Raw genomic sequence first — 12,114 nt, forward strand, 5'->3', positions numbered from 1 at the left:
TTATTTAATTTAAAAGCCATGTTGAAGCTAATTTAATTGATTTGTATGCTGTTGGGTAGTTAAATCTATAATAAGGCTTCATGTTTTATAAATATAGCTGTTAGATAAATGTAGAAGAGCAGATTAATAGTGCAACATGTCTCTATGAAGACTGTCTGTTTATTGTCTGTGGCCTAATTAATACATTACAGTTTAGGGGAAAATGTTTTAGTATTCAACATCTGCATTTGGGGTTAAGGTACAAAAACATAAACGTAAAATAATAAGTAATAACGAGATACAAAAAATAAATAACGCGGTAATAATAAAAAACAAACTATTCTCATCTTTAAAAAAAATCCCTAACTTTGTTTTGAAGATAAACGTCTCTCTGTTGATGTGTCGCTGTACTGACGGGTACTTAAAAACAGAAAAAAGAAAAGAAAAAAAGAAAAGAAAAAAAGATGAAGAAGCCTTATCCAATGAAATCATCAAAACAATTCCTCGTGACAAGACAGAAGATATAATTGGCCAATCAACCATTTTTTGGTCTAAATAGGCGGTTCTCATGTAATCGACAGCTATGATAACAAATGAATCAGAGGCTTTAAACTGCTCGACCAATGGAAACGCCGAAGCCGAGGGTTTGACATGTTGCCGCCAGCGAATCGTGATGCACCTAAGAGTGACGCGTCCACCCATCAGCTGTTTTTGTTTTGTTCTGTGGATATTGGAAGTTAATAACCTAATAACAACAGTACCGACCAACTAAAGAGAAACGTCTCTTTCAGGAGGCGTCATCGTTTCCCTGTTGTCCTGTTCAGACTGGGGATTGGGTTCACTCGGTGTGTGATGTGTACCATCTGAGCGAGCCTGGCCGGACATTCCTGTCCCCGAGAGTGTGAGCGTGGCGTTTAGAGTCGGGGAGCAGAGGAGGGGAAGCGGGTTCCGGCGGGGATCGACCCGGGCACCAAAGGCCTCCGACCTCGGCCGGCGAGAGGAGAGGGGAATTTGGCGGCTCGGATGGAGTCCCAGGACGTACCGGATGGCCCCGAAGTGCACCGAGGCTTCATCTGCGCCTCGTTTAACCAGGACACCACGTAAGCGACCTGCGGGCTGGGCCCAGCTTGAACTCAATCTCCTTTATGCACCTGACTGTTGCATAATTGTTTTCAGTCGTATTTACATACTCTGGTTAATTTTATGTCGCTTAAGAGCGCCAACAATCAGGCGGTTTAGTGCAGGCGTCCAAAATGAAACTACAGGCTAACTAACTTCTAGATTAGTCCCCAGCAGCTGAAAGTGAAGTAGGCCACTGTGTTAATCTTCAAGGCCTGTTGCACATTAAACTAGGCAGTCAGTAACCAAACTTCTGGCTGTTGTGTAACAAGAAACAGCTTCATACAATTTATTAAAAACAGGCCTATTCTATGGTGTCTCGTGCTCACCTCCTCCTTTATTCATGACCCGAGTTACAATCCAATAAACCCATTACAGCAATATTATAGCAATATTATTGAATGCAGCTTGACCACTCACACCCGTGCTGTTGGTGTCTACTGTCCTATGCAAAGAGATTCTAAGAGGGGAAACTATAACAGTCAAATCCAGCAGAACTCACCAGCTTCTTCAGTTGCAGGTGTGCTGCCTTGTATAAACATCCCTCATGTTCCTGATTATAAAACTAACCAGCTGGCCAAACAGTCCGCCTGGCGTTCTTGTCTCTTTGTCCTCAGGTTCTTCTCAGCTTCAGCCATGATAAGATAAAGCGAGCTTCTTTTGGGCCAATTAGCAGATTTTAATGGAAGCTGTGCTATGGCTGTGCAGACGAAACAAGGTTAGGTAGTGTGGAAAACATCATGTATGGCTACCAAGCACCTCGTAGGATGAGGTAAAGACAGGATCTGCCTTGTCAGTTATGGCCATACATTGGCTTCATGTCATTGTTACAGCATAGCCAGTGATTGTATGGCAGGGATTCTGCTCCAGTTCCTTTACAGAAACTAACAATCATAAAGCCATAGCATACAGCATCCAGCAGATTTCACCCCTGTTTTGTGCAGTACTATACTAGCGATTGTATGTGTGTGTGTGTGTGTGTGTGGATAATCCTATGATTTTCAATGGCAAACTATTGTTTTTAACCCTAATCCATTCCCTAATCTGTAGTAATAACAAATAAAACAAAGGTTTTCTGGGATTACACAACAGTAGACTTTATGTATCAAAAATGCTGACAAAAAACTGGGTTATAATTACGTGAAAGTAAAGCAAATATAACACATCATGTGGAACTGTTTCAGGATCATTTTAAGCCCTGGCATTGAAAACTGAATTGCACTGAACTGTGCCAACAGTCATGTGGCTGGTAACATATTCTGTGCTTGTGTGTGTGTGTGTGTGTGTGTGTGTGTGTGTGTGTGTGTTGTGTTATTGTAGGTCTCTGTCAGTGGGCACCAAGACTGGCTACAGGCTCTTCTCAGTCACTGCTGTGGACAAACTTGACTGCATCCATGAGGGAGGTAAGAGGGATGCTCTGCTTTACTCTCTGCAGTAGTCTTCAAGAGTTTAAATTACAGCAAGTCTATGACATCCAGTCATGTGTTCGGTAAGTATGCTGTGACACACCAGCATCCCTTCTCTAAGGCATTGTTTGATCTGTGGTCAGGTTCCCTTGGGTCATACAACGGCTCAGACAGGCCGCGGCATGTTTGCTCTGCTGCATTCAGAGAGCAAACACAGGAACGCTCAATTTTCTAATCCTCAATAGCAACAACGAAAGAGAAAGTTAAGGGTCAGTTTGAGGAAGTTTGAGCTCAGTGATGTTCTCTTTGTCTGGGGGCTGGCAGTTTGTCTGATAGCTGTAAGGCCATTATCGGCCTTTAAGAATATACATGCTGTACATACACAGGTGATGTGAGCTTATGCTGAAGCTTCCATTGCTTTTCTGAGTAAAAGTATACAATCCGTATCCGATCTCTCGTCCCCCCAGTGGAGTGTCCCGACGTGTATATCGTGGAGCGGCTGTTCTCCAGCAGTCTGGTGGTGGTGGTCAGTCTGTCCATGCCACGGCGAATGAACGTCTACCATTTCAAGAAAGGCACAGAGATATGTAACTACAGCTACTCCAACAACATCCTCTCTGTCAGGCTCAACAGACAGGTAAGAGCAGGAAATGGATCGTTCCATACCTCTAAACCTCAGAGCTGTGGCTCGTGGTGCTATCATATATATATGTTGTCTGTCACTGTCACAGCGGCTGGTGGTGTGCCTGGAAGAGTCCATCTACATCCACAATATCAAAGACATGAAACTACTCAAGACCCTGCTCAACACACCCACCAACCCCTCAGGTACTCTCAGACTCTTATGCAGACATCTATATCTAGACCATATGTACAGCGTGTACGTGGCTATGGCCACAAGTGACATTTCCAGGATGATGATGAATGCTATCACACAAAGTGTAACAGTAGCACAAGCAGAGGAGAGTCAGAAAGTCAAAGTGACTCAGTAATGTCAGGTTAGTAGAACAAAATCTATCTAAAGTTTGCTAAAATTAGACTGTGGAAGCTACTGGTCATACCAGGCTGTAGCAGTAAAACAAACACTGTATGGAAGGGTGTGTTTCATTGCTTATGAACTCAACTTTCCATTTAAAATATGAAGGATGTCAGAACAAACACAGTGTTGCTTTAAAGCTACTTGTTAGGGTGCACAGTACCAATGTAGTCTTGTAATATATATCATAAAGGGATGCTCAAAAGGCAAAAGTAGCATTGCATTGCAAATATCTCTTTCATTGTCTTCTGTTTACGAACACTTTATACAGTGAGTTAAAAAAATAAATGCATTGCTCGTCTGATTTGGGGAGTTTTCCTTGGTCCAGCAGGACTATACAAGACAGATACATACAAGTGGGGGAAATAAGTCTTCAAAATGTCACTGATTGCAAGTACACCAATCATTTATTACCAAGCTGTCATGCAAGAAGCATCTCACGATGGGTCGAGGCAAAGAGCTTTCCCAAGACCTTTGCAACAACACTGTTAAGCAACAGCAACGGCGCTGATTACTGACTGATTTCTCAACCCCTAAATATTCCAATAAACATGGGGACACTTATCCGCAAGTAGAAGGAGCATTGCTCCATTGTGAACCAACCACACACAGGGGCTCCTCACAAGGGATCCAACTGGGCAGTAAGAAAGTTAGACAGAAGAGTAGCTCAAAAGCCAAGGGCCACGAAAAGAGCTCCAGAGCAGCAGGTAGAGTCACCACAGAGAAAACTATATGCAGTGAGCTCCACCGCGATGGCCTTCATGCACGATCAGGTGTATTAAAAAAAAAAAAACGAGAGGCTGCCTAAATGATCCTCTATACTCTCTCCTGTAGGTCTCTGCGCTCTCTCTATCAACCACAGTAACTCCTACCTGGCGTACCCTGGCAGCACCACCATCGGCGAGATCACCGTCTACGATGCCAACAACCTGGTGAGGCTGCATTTAATTCTAAACAAAGCAGCTGCTGCTGTCCTCTCTCTTGAAAACCGCCGTGTCGTTGGTGCTGATGTCATGAGAAAGCACTTGTTTGCCCCTTTAGAGCACTCTGACGCTGATCCAAGCCCATGACAGTCCCCTGGCAGCCCTCACCTTCAATGCCTCTGGCAGCAAACTGGCCAGCGCTTCAGAGAAGGTGAGGACTTAATTCTTCTTCTCTGTCCTTCATCCACCAGCCTCTGTCTGACCACTTTCTCCTCCACAGGGCACCGTCATCCGAGTCTTCAGCATTCCTGAAGGACAGAGATTGTTTGAATTCCGCCGAGGGATGAAGAGGTTAGTGCTCGTATTTTCACCTAGTTCAATCAGAAAGTATTATTAACAAGCAAACTGCTGACGGACAGAGGAGAGGAGGAATCATGGTGGTGATTTATGCCGGAGATGAAGCACAGGGCTTGTGACAGGAAGGTGAGCAGTTCAAATGACCCTCCTGTTAGTCAGCAGTTAGTGGTGAGTAAGACGCTTGCTGCTCAGTCGCCGGTTGTAGTTGGTTGTGGATGCACTGTGCAGCTTCCTATATCAGTGACCGAGTGTGATTAAGCAATGTGAGGAGCTGAATAAAGGAAACACACACTGGAGAGTCACATTAGCATTCACACTGCCTCGCTCAGGTTTAGTTTAAAAACATGGACAGAAGTCTCCATTTGGCCTAATTATTTCTAAAACACCACTGTTGTCGGACTGAAAGTTGCTTGTTGCCAATAAAAATGCATACATGTTCTTGACTGTTCTGTCCTTTTCCGTCTGACGTCTCTGTGTGTGTCAGATATGTTAGCATCAGTTCACTGTCCTTCAGCGCGGACGCCCAGTTCCTGTGTGCCTCCAGCAACACTGAGACGGTCCATATCTTTAAACTGGAGCAGCACAGCCCCAGGTGAACACTGACACACACGCTTTGTTTCTACTTGATGAAATTTTTTTCTGTGTTACTTCTGTATTAGAAGTCTCCACTGTCCTTTTATGAACCCTGCATGGCTCGTAGAGGGACAAAGCATGGAACAACCAGCACCCTCTGCTGTGTTTATGATGTAAAGCAACTGGGTAGCGTTCCTTTGAAATTCAACTAAGTGGCTCACTAGAAAAAGAAAAAACTCCAAATGTCTCCTGTACTGATTTATTAATGTTAAAACACCTTCCTGTTTCCTACCAGTCAAGACGAGGAGTCTCCTACATGGTCAGCGTATGTGGGCAAAATGTTCACGGCAGCCAGCACCTACTTGCCCACCCAGGTGTCCGACATGATGCATCAGGACAGAGCCTTCGCCACGGTGCGGCTCAACATGTTCGGCCAGAAGAACATCTGCGCCCTGGCTACGTAAGGCAGAGAACGACAGAGAGGACAGGGACGTGTACTTGTGGAGAGGAGTGTATTCATGTGGAGGCTCATTCACATTCTTGTGTGCCTTTCGTTTGTTCAGGATTCAGAAGCTCCCTCGTCTGCTGGTGGCATCCTCAGATGGAAATCTCTACATCTATAACGTGGATCCACAGGATGGAGGCGAGTGCGTCCTGGTCCAAAAACACAGGTGTGTGCTTCTTAGTGGGCTGCATCATGCGTAACTGTCTCCGTGTAAACAAAGTGCCTTCACTTAAAAGGCACAGTGATTTTGTTCGGTGCCCCCAAATCAGGATGCAAGTCAAACGCAGCTTGAAAACCATCATCATTGGTTCACGTTTGTTCTATCAGTGCGTTGAGTGTTTCGATGTTGTGAAGTCGTCCGCTCTGTTCATGCAGGCTGTTTGACTCCAGCGAGGAGGAGCTGGAACAGAGTGAGGAGGACAAACCAGAGGATGTCTCTCCCCAGCCAGCCAGCCAATCATACGCCGCTACTGTGGCTCTCCCTTCAACCCCGCCCTCCTCCACCACTCTCATGGGTACAGTATTCCTAATCAAAAACTGATGAACCGCTTCCCCAGATTCAACACTGGCTGTCTTAACTGCTGCTGCCGTGTTTCAGCTGTGGCTTCCACCGTTTTTATGCAAATCCACACGCCCGTTTTAAACATGGAGCTCTTTTGCTTAACGTTAAAACACTTCATATTTAAATAATATCAGTAATATGCAAAGTTATATCTGGCACATTAAGTCTTATTTTCTCCTCTCCGTCCCAGGTTACTCCGAGGATGGTGGAGCCCAGAAGGGTGAGGTCATCCCAGAGCACGAGTTCGCTGAGGGCCCCGTCTGCCTGGACGACGAGAACGAGTTCCCTCCAGTCGGCAACCAGAGTAACTGACCGCACCCTGCTTCCCCCACCACCATGAAACATCCAACCCATGCATAGAAATCAGACTCACTCGTTTCAAGAAGGGAAAGTGGGCAAAAAAGTATTCCTGTGTTTGAGACATCATGGCACCCCCACCCTTCCTTCCACACGCACCCCTGCTGGCCTAGGGTCAAATCTTGCCAGAAGTTTACTTCCTGGTATTTCTGTGTTCTGCGTCCCTCTCGCTTTTTGTAAGGAATCAAAAAAATATAAACCAAAAAAAAAAAAGTCAAAAAGAGTGGAAGGTCCACTTATCATTAAAAAACATTCAGATCATCTTAAACTCTTTCCTTAGACAGATTCAGAGACTAAGTGTCCCGCTGTTAACGCCCATATTAACAAAGTGTCAAGCCTCTTTTTAAATAACTGTACAGTATGAAACTCTGACAACACAGTGACATTATTGTTGCACAATATTATCATGGTAGCACCCAGATGAGCGTGTGGTCGGTCCAGCAGAGTTTAAGTACGACTGAATATACCAAGGTGGTAGAGGAGACAGCAGGCGGGCCAGATTCACAAAAATGCTCAAATGCACAAAAAGAAAGATGTCAAGACGTCACCTAGAGCAGCAGCTTCTTAGCAAGCTCAGCGCAGTCAGACAATAACATGATAACATTAGTCAAATCTCTTATGACCGTGTCTTGTTCTCTGAGTTCATCTGAGACTCTATCATAAAGGGCATTTTTGTCAATCAGGCCTCAGGGGAGCTTATCAATGGGCATTAAATGTGTCACACCTCAGGCCAGAGGAGCCTTGGTCCTCTCAAGAAGGAAAACACGTTGTAAGTGTGATACACTATTTAAATCACAATACATGCAGTACGTATTATGTGACTTGCGGATGCAGCTGTCATTACTAATTATGGCAGCGATAGACGAGACCGCAAACCTGCAGAGTCACAAGCGTAACCTGATAATGAATCTGGAAGAGTCGTCTCTGTGGGAGGAGCGGTCAGTGGCTGAATGTGAAAGGCTCGATGGAGCTACAGGTCCTTGAATTTCAGCGATATCCTGAAGACCTCTTTACGTACTACATGATACTGAATACAGTATGTTAACATGCAAGACATAGTCATTTTTACTTTGATGTATTAAATATTCTTTTTGCAAAATGTTTTATGTATTACGCATCATTGCATAGACTTACCAATGCATAAATATATATTGAGGATTTTTACTGTGTGTATAATGTGTATATAACATTTATATATAGTACGGTTGTAATAAGTAACATGGTAATACCATTTGATTGCCAAAAGGTGGCGCTGTTAGGACACACTTAGGCTGCATTGAGGAATTGTTCAATTCTGGACATAAACGCCAGAGACTCATTAAAGCTGAGAAGTGAATCAACCTCTGCACAGTGGAGTTTTATTTACGTTCATGTTTGAATCCAGTGTTAAATCTTATCGACTATACAAGAAAATAATATCAAAGCCAAGTTTTTGCACGTTAGAGGTTTGTTAAGCAAATGCTCAAACTTTCACATGTTGAATCTATTTTCCCAAATTATTGACCTCACAGTCCCGACTGGCCAAAGTTCGGCCGCGTGCACCTCTGCGCTCTCGCTGCTTGTTTGCTCGCCTCCTGCTGCATCTGGACATTGAACCTTCCAAACAGCATGTTCCACAAACAAACAGCTGAGCACATCTAAAAGGAGATATTTGACTCAACATCTGTTTGCCTGCATCTGTGTGCTTCTCTATCAGCCTGTTGAGTGAGTGTGTGTGTGTGTGTGTGTGTGTGTGTGTGTGTGTGTGTGTGTGATTCCCCGCCCTCAGCACAGCGTGAGGCAGCGGCAAACAGGCCGTCTGGGGTCACAGCAGGGCGCTGCAGATTCCTGTGTGGTGTAGTCTGCCGTGGACACGGACTTGTCGGTGGCAATGTCCCATAATAACTCCTCCCTCCTGCGGGCGATCCTCTCCGCTACTGCCTGATATTCTGGTGTCTTGGCCTCCAGGGGCGTCTCCTCAGCCGCGTCACGCTGCAGATCAAATATCAGCGGCGGATCATGGAGCTGCGGCCCTCCCGTTGCACCGCCACAGGCCGCAGCTGCACCTGTGAAGAAACGAGGACAGGTGCTACCTTTATTTTTCTTGACGAAACGAAATCCAAGTCTAAAACATGTAATGTGATAATTGATAATAAGATAATGTAATATGACAGGATGATACGCATTGGCTCATACGCATGAGCTAATTTAAGTTTTTTTGACTGAGACATTCAAATTTAGGCAGCATGAAGCTTCACTGAGGACGAAGCTGCAATCATACAGCCTTTTGAGTTCATGCATACTGTCATCACTGCTGGAGAAGCAAGCTTTGTCATTTACTGGCAAATATTTAAAATTACAGTCCTGACATGACATTTGCGTATGTGTGACTTTTTTTTTTTTGCAATAGACGCATGTGACCTGTCAGCACCTGTGATGTAGAAAGCTTTGTGGTTCCCTGTTCGGACTGTCTGCAGGTCACCAAACGTCCCTGCAGCTCCACTATTAGGGTGGAAAAGAAACTGCAAGAAGAGCAGAAATAATGTCTGCAACAAGACCTGACTGATAATCCAGATGAAGTTATTTACATAAACCAAAGTAAGATTGACAGGAGAAACTAGTTAGTACCTCATGACCACTCTGTTCACCGTGCAGGAGGATATTTGTGGCATCAATGCCATCATAATGTCTGTCTGAGGGGGGAGTTACCCCTGCTAGGGACAGAAGGGTTGGGAAGATGTCCATACCACTGCAAGAGGACATAAAGAGGAGAAGGCAGGTCTATTTGCATAATGCATTCAATTATATTTCGGTTATTGCTCTGTTAAGATAATGGTAGTTATCAGCTGACTCCATTGCCATCTCTTTTAGCATGACTTAAAATGTCTCTGAATACAAAAGAACTCGGCGCATGTCTCAGTAAACATTGGATCCATCACATTTTAATACAGAGTACTTATGTACACACAAGGCCTATGAAGTATTTGAGACATTTAAAGTAGCGTCTGCTTATTGGTATAATGGGAGTACCTGAGCAGGGCAGAGCTGGTGGTGTTTGCATGGATCCTCCCGGGCCAATAAGCCACTGTTGGCACCCTGTGACCTCCCTCCCAGGTGGTCTTCTTAGCTGAGCTTCCACCTAAAAAACAGGCAACGGATGATTTTAGGCATTTGAGGATTCACAGCAATACAATGTGCCACCACACAACTGAACACATCGATCCCCCTCATAAACCATGCATGGAATTCCCCAGAAAGTTTATTTTTGATACCTCGGCTGCTCTGCCACTTTCCCATGAAAGGGCCTACGCTTCCTGCATACTGGCACTTCACTTCCCAGGGACCGTTGTCACCTAACCACAACACACAAACATAAAACAAGATTAAGGCTTTGGATAACAGTCACACTGGTGGTATGGAAGAACAGGCCGAATGCATCCTGCTGACTAACCAGTGAACCAGATCAGCGTGTTGTCTATGTCTGTGTCATCAGAAGCACTCTTTACCGCCCCCACCAGGTCGTCCATCTCTCGCAGGCTGGCGGGATACACTTTGCTGTCCTCTAGGTGGTGGGTGGTGGCGGAGGCATCTGGGGGGAGCGGAGGGGCCAGGGGAACATGCATGTGAGCCAATGCCATGTACAGGAGATAGGGCTGTCCTCGCTCCCTGCAGAGACAATGAAGGCAACTTAAACTGATAGTCCAATCACATGCTGGTTTCCACAGCCACTCGCGGTCAAGATTAGAAAAACATTAGGAAGCATGAACATGTGACAATAAGTTAAGTAGCTTGCTAGCATACAATACTGGCACATGTAACATAACCTTTAAATTTTTGAGCTTGAACTACTTTTTGCTGTGTTTTGGTGGATTTAAAGTTACACACTGTTGAGTATTTTGTGGATATAATCATGCTGGAAACAATGCGTGGCTCTCATCGAGTATGAATGTGAACGCTGGAGCATGTTTCCCACTTGAAAGTCCATGTCGACATTTAATTTTTGCAGGAATGTGGACTTTCCCACTTTGTGGGAAATCTGGAAACACAGCATTGGTCTCTTTAAATGAAAGAAAGCCTGCATGCTGACAGCACATGACGAACAGCCGCTGTACTGCTCACATGGTCCTGTGCTATAGCATTCTGGCCTGATTTCCACAGACAGCTGCAAACAGCAGGGCCCTCCTGTCCTTCCAACACACACACACACACACACACACACACACACACACACACACACACACACACACACACACACACACACTGGACTGTGCAAATACCAGCTTTCTGGTATTAGGCGAATGTACAAAGCTCCTGTGTTCTCTCTGGAATATATACAGTAAATATACAGATACTGTGGTCACAGTGAATGCGCCTGTTTGTACCTGAATGATGTGTATTTAGTTTTGGCAAGTTGCTAAAATGTTTTCCAACCAAGTTTAACGCCACAAAATATGGCAGAATCAACACCTCAAAAAGAATTCATTAAATACTGCCTCATGGAGCCTGCAGATAAGCCGATCTAGGCTTAGGTCATGTGACTCGTTTTCCTAGGCTATCCAGATCTTTTAGGTATGAACAAATAAACAGAAAACCCTAGAAAACTCCACTCTAAACACCATGAACAACACACATTCCTTCATTATGTGGAAGACAGGCAGATCGGTGGTCAAACTCTGCCTTGTGGACTGCAGCACTTCCTCATTTCCCAGCCTTTGGTAGTGTGTACGCCTTGAAAATGCAATGAACTCCAGCTGGTTGGAAATGTTAGCACCTGCTGCTTGTTTACCCGATGTTCCCTCCGCATGTTCCCCCAAAATGACCCGCAGAAACAGACCAGCCTATTTTTACTGTTGTGGTGTCCAAGGTAATGGAGTATGAACTGAGCATAGGGGACGCTGGCCTCGACTTTTACTTCCATTATCATAACCTCCAAAATAAAGTTGCTTCAGTCCTGCCATGATCAGCTGACCGGTGTCTCACTCCGGCCTCAACTCTACCACACAGTTGTTTGTTGTTTGTTACCACACATACAGACACATACATATGCCTGATACTCCATTGACTGTAGCGGGATGACTTGTGTGGTGACTTTGTTTTGTAACACACACGTCAATAGCGTGATGTAAATGTCTTCTTGTACTTTGTGTATTTCCAGCCGTATTGTACCTTGCGTGTTTTATAATCCTGGTTGCAGCGGACTTGTATTGTTCTGTCAGTGTCCACAGGTCAAGCGGCTGCGCCACAATTGTACTGTTTTCAATCAGAGGAAGGCCCACTTCCGACTGACAGTTTCCATGAACACTCCTCTTCAGTCTAGA

General features: G+C 44.8%; 2 protein-coding genes across 4 annotated transcripts in view; one reads left to right on the forward strand and one right to left on the reverse strand.

Moving 5' to 3' along the window:
• arsg (arylsulfatase G) overlaps window positions 1-12,114 on the reverse strand; it is a 36,677-nt gene that overhangs the window by 20,825 nt on the left and 3,738 nt on the right. For 2 of the 3 annotated variants that reach the window (XM_076759979.1, XM_076759980.1), the window contains exons 5-11: window positions 11,963-12,109; window positions 10,248-10,462; window positions 10,069-10,149; window positions 9,827-9,935; window positions 9,425-9,545; window positions 9,228-9,318; window positions 8,204-8,862 (exon numbers count right to left, since the gene is read on the reverse strand). In XM_076759979.1, the coding sequence (XP_076616094.1) occupies window positions 8,582-8,862; window positions 9,228-9,318; window positions 9,425-9,545; window positions 9,827-9,935; window positions 10,069-10,149; window positions 10,248-10,462; window positions 11,963-12,109 (1,045 nt within the window). In that variant the 3' untranslated portion in view covers window positions 8,204-8,581. Of the gene's footprint in view, window positions 1-8,203; window positions 8,863-9,227; window positions 9,319-9,424; window positions 9,546-9,826; window positions 9,936-10,068; window positions 10,150-10,247; window positions 10,463-11,962; window positions 12,110-12,114 lie in introns of those variants that run through there. The other variant, XR_013079290.1, reaches the window with a different exon arrangement.
• On the forward strand, window positions 645-8,163 carry LOC143338713 (WD repeat domain phosphoinositide-interacting protein 1-like). The gene is made up of 12 exons (XM_076759295.1): window positions 645-1,079; window positions 2,419-2,501; window positions 2,972-3,141; window positions 3,236-3,332; window positions 4,375-4,472; window positions 4,582-4,674; window positions 4,744-4,814; window positions 5,305-5,412; window positions 5,689-5,853; window positions 5,957-6,064; window positions 6,274-6,413; window positions 6,651-8,163. Exons 1-12 carry the CDS (start codon window positions 1,003-1,005, stop codon window positions 6,770-6,772), a joined length of 1,332 nt encoding a protein of 443 aa, XP_076615410.1. The 5' UTR covers window positions 645-1,002; the 3' UTR covers window positions 6,773-8,163.

The sequence above is a fragment of the Chaetodon auriga genome, chromosome 20 (genome assembly GCF_051107435.1).
Source record: "Chaetodon auriga isolate fChaAug3 chromosome 20, fChaAug3.hap1, whole genome shotgun sequence".
Taxonomy (NCBI): Eukaryota; Metazoa; Chordata; class Actinopteri; order Chaetodontiformes; family Chaetodontidae; genus Chaetodon; species Chaetodon auriga.

What these genes read in the sequence shown, in the direction of transcription:
- LOC143338713 (XM_076759295.1), top strand. Translation starts at nt 1,003, where the DNA reads ATGGAGTCCCAGGACGTACCGGATGGCCCCGAAGTGCACCGAGGCTTC. An exon ending in CACACCCACCAACCCCTCAG is followed by an intron (nt 3,333 to 4,374) that starts GTACTCTCAGAC and finishes TCTCTCCTGTAG; the next exon opens with GTCTCTGCGCTCTCTCTATC. An exon ending in GTCCTGGTCCAAAAACACAG is followed by an intron (nt 6,065 to 6,273) that starts GTGTGTGCTTCT and finishes CTGTTCATGCAG; the next exon opens with GCTGTTTGACTCCAGCGAGG.